Source organism: Carlito syrichta, unplaced genomic scaffold (genome assembly GCF_000164805.1).
Source record: "Carlito syrichta isolate Samal-C Ts95f unplaced genomic scaffold, Tarsius_syrichta-2.0.1 Scaffold316023, whole genome shotgun sequence".
Classification (NCBI taxonomy): domain Eukaryota; kingdom Metazoa; phylum Chordata; class Mammalia; order Primates; family Tarsiidae; genus Carlito; species Carlito syrichta.
Window position 1 is genome coordinate 701340 of NW_007260119.1, and position 1809 is coordinate 703148.

The following is a 1809-nucleotide window of genomic DNA, read 5'->3' on the forward strand; positions in this document are numbered from 1 at the left end:
AGCGGCCACTGCACTCCAGTCTGGGTGATGGAGTGAGACTCCAACTCAAAAAAAAAAGAGCCAGGCTGCATTTCAACTTGCTGACAAGGTTTTGTGAACATGGTGGTACTTGAGCTAAGCTGCGTTTTTTCAATTGTTGGCCTTAGATCAGTGGAGGGAGAAGATAGTATTTCGAGAAGGGAAGAGGGCCTGAGAACTCACTGTGCACGCAGGGGAGTGTTGGCAGCCCGCCTTGGGAAGAGCAGGGAACCATGAAAGACAAGGCGAGGCCAGACTGAGGAGGCTTGGAAAGGAGGCCCAGGAGCTCCAACCCAGCTCAGGGGAAAGGAGGCTGCAAGTGAGACTTCTGTGGACAAGAGCTTGAAGGAAATACTGTTGAGGAAGGGGCGACCAGGCTGCAGGACAGCTGAAGGGAGTAGGGAGGGGGACCGGCGTTTGCGGCCATGATGATCTCTGTGGATCTGCTTCCTTGGCATGGGGTTGTGCCACTGTCAAACAGCGCCACATCATACTTCGAGAAAGTTCGAGTTCACAGGAGGGAGAAAGGGAATTTGCTTTGTGTTTTGAGTCAAGGTCTCACTAGGTCACGATCACGGCTCACCTCAGCCTCCCAAGTAGCTGGGATTACGGGCAGGCACCACCAAGCCCTCCTCGTTTTTTAAAAACTTTTTTCTCGAGACAAATTCTTGCTGTGTTGCCTAGGCTGGTCTTGAACTCTTGGGCTTAGGTGATCCCCCCCACCTCGGCCTCCCAAAATGCTGGAATTACAGATGTAAACCACCAGGCCTGGGCTCAAATATTTTGAGTCCAAGTATGCTGCAAGAAGCTTTCCACAGAACATCTCACTCAGTCCACACAAGACACCTCCACTGAGGTAGCTGTCCTAAACCGCATTTTAGAGCGTGGACACGAAGTTAGGTCACTTGCCGTTGGTCCCATGGTTATGAAATGACAGGAACAGGTTCCCAGCCATGTCTGACTTCAAAGCTCCAGGTCTTTCCACCATCACAAGATTCTTTCGGAGAGTGGGGTAAAATTTAACTGTTGTTGTATTAATAAATTGTGTTGGCTGCTTATCAAGATAGCTGCTTGGATTTTTAAATATTGCTGTCTTCCCCTACAAATGCCACTCTCTGAGACCTAACTGCTGTCTCTGTGTCTAGCTCCCCAGCCGTCTACGTGAGGAGGGGCAGGCACGCTCCCTCCGTCATCTTCCGAAGACATGAGGAGGCCGTCCTGTGTCCCTCACCCCCCTCTGTGGAGGATGCAGGACTGCCTTCTTACGAACAAGCAGTGGCACACACCAGGAAACACAGCATCTCGCCACCACCGCCGTATCCTGGACTCGCAAAGGGATTTCGGATGTTTCGAAAGTCTGTGTCTTTCCCAGCTCACTAAGCCCACCTTGCCATCTCAGCAGAGGGGACTCATGCTGTTTGAATGGTGTGTTCTCCCTGAACCAAGAAAGACACATGCATTTGGCAGTTTACCACAAATGGCAAGGAGTAGAGAAAGATAACCACGTCTTCTGTCTGCCCCGTGGGAGCTCTGTCTGCACTCTGAACCTGAACTTGATCCTTAGCAGCTTGGAGAGAGACTTTGACCCCATGTCCCTACAGTTAAGAAAGCACTTTTTTGTAACGTTTGTTTTAATGGTTCAAAAGATTCTTTGTTATATATAACAGTTATAACCAGTGAACTGTTTGTATCCTTTGTACAGATAAAGGTTGTAGATTAGCCGGGCTTGGTGGCTCAGCCTGTAATCCCGCGCCTTTGGGAGGCTGAGGTGAGTGGACTGCCTGAGCCCGC

At 50.4% G+C, this 1809-nt stretch overlaps 1 protein-coding gene across 2 annotated transcripts in view; it reads left to right on the forward strand.

Moving 5' to 3' along the window:
- The window catches only part of PRRG4 (proline rich and Gla domain 4), a 23350-nt gene extending 21952 nt beyond the window's left edge, over positions 1-1398 (forward strand). For both annotated transcript variants that reach the window (XM_008073696.1, XM_008073695.1), the window contains one exon: positions 1164-1398. In XM_008073696.1, the coding sequence (XP_008071887.1) occupies positions 1164-1398 (235 nt within the window). The remainder of the gene's footprint in view (positions 1-1163) is intronic.
- Positions 1399-1809: the final 411 nt, after the last annotated feature.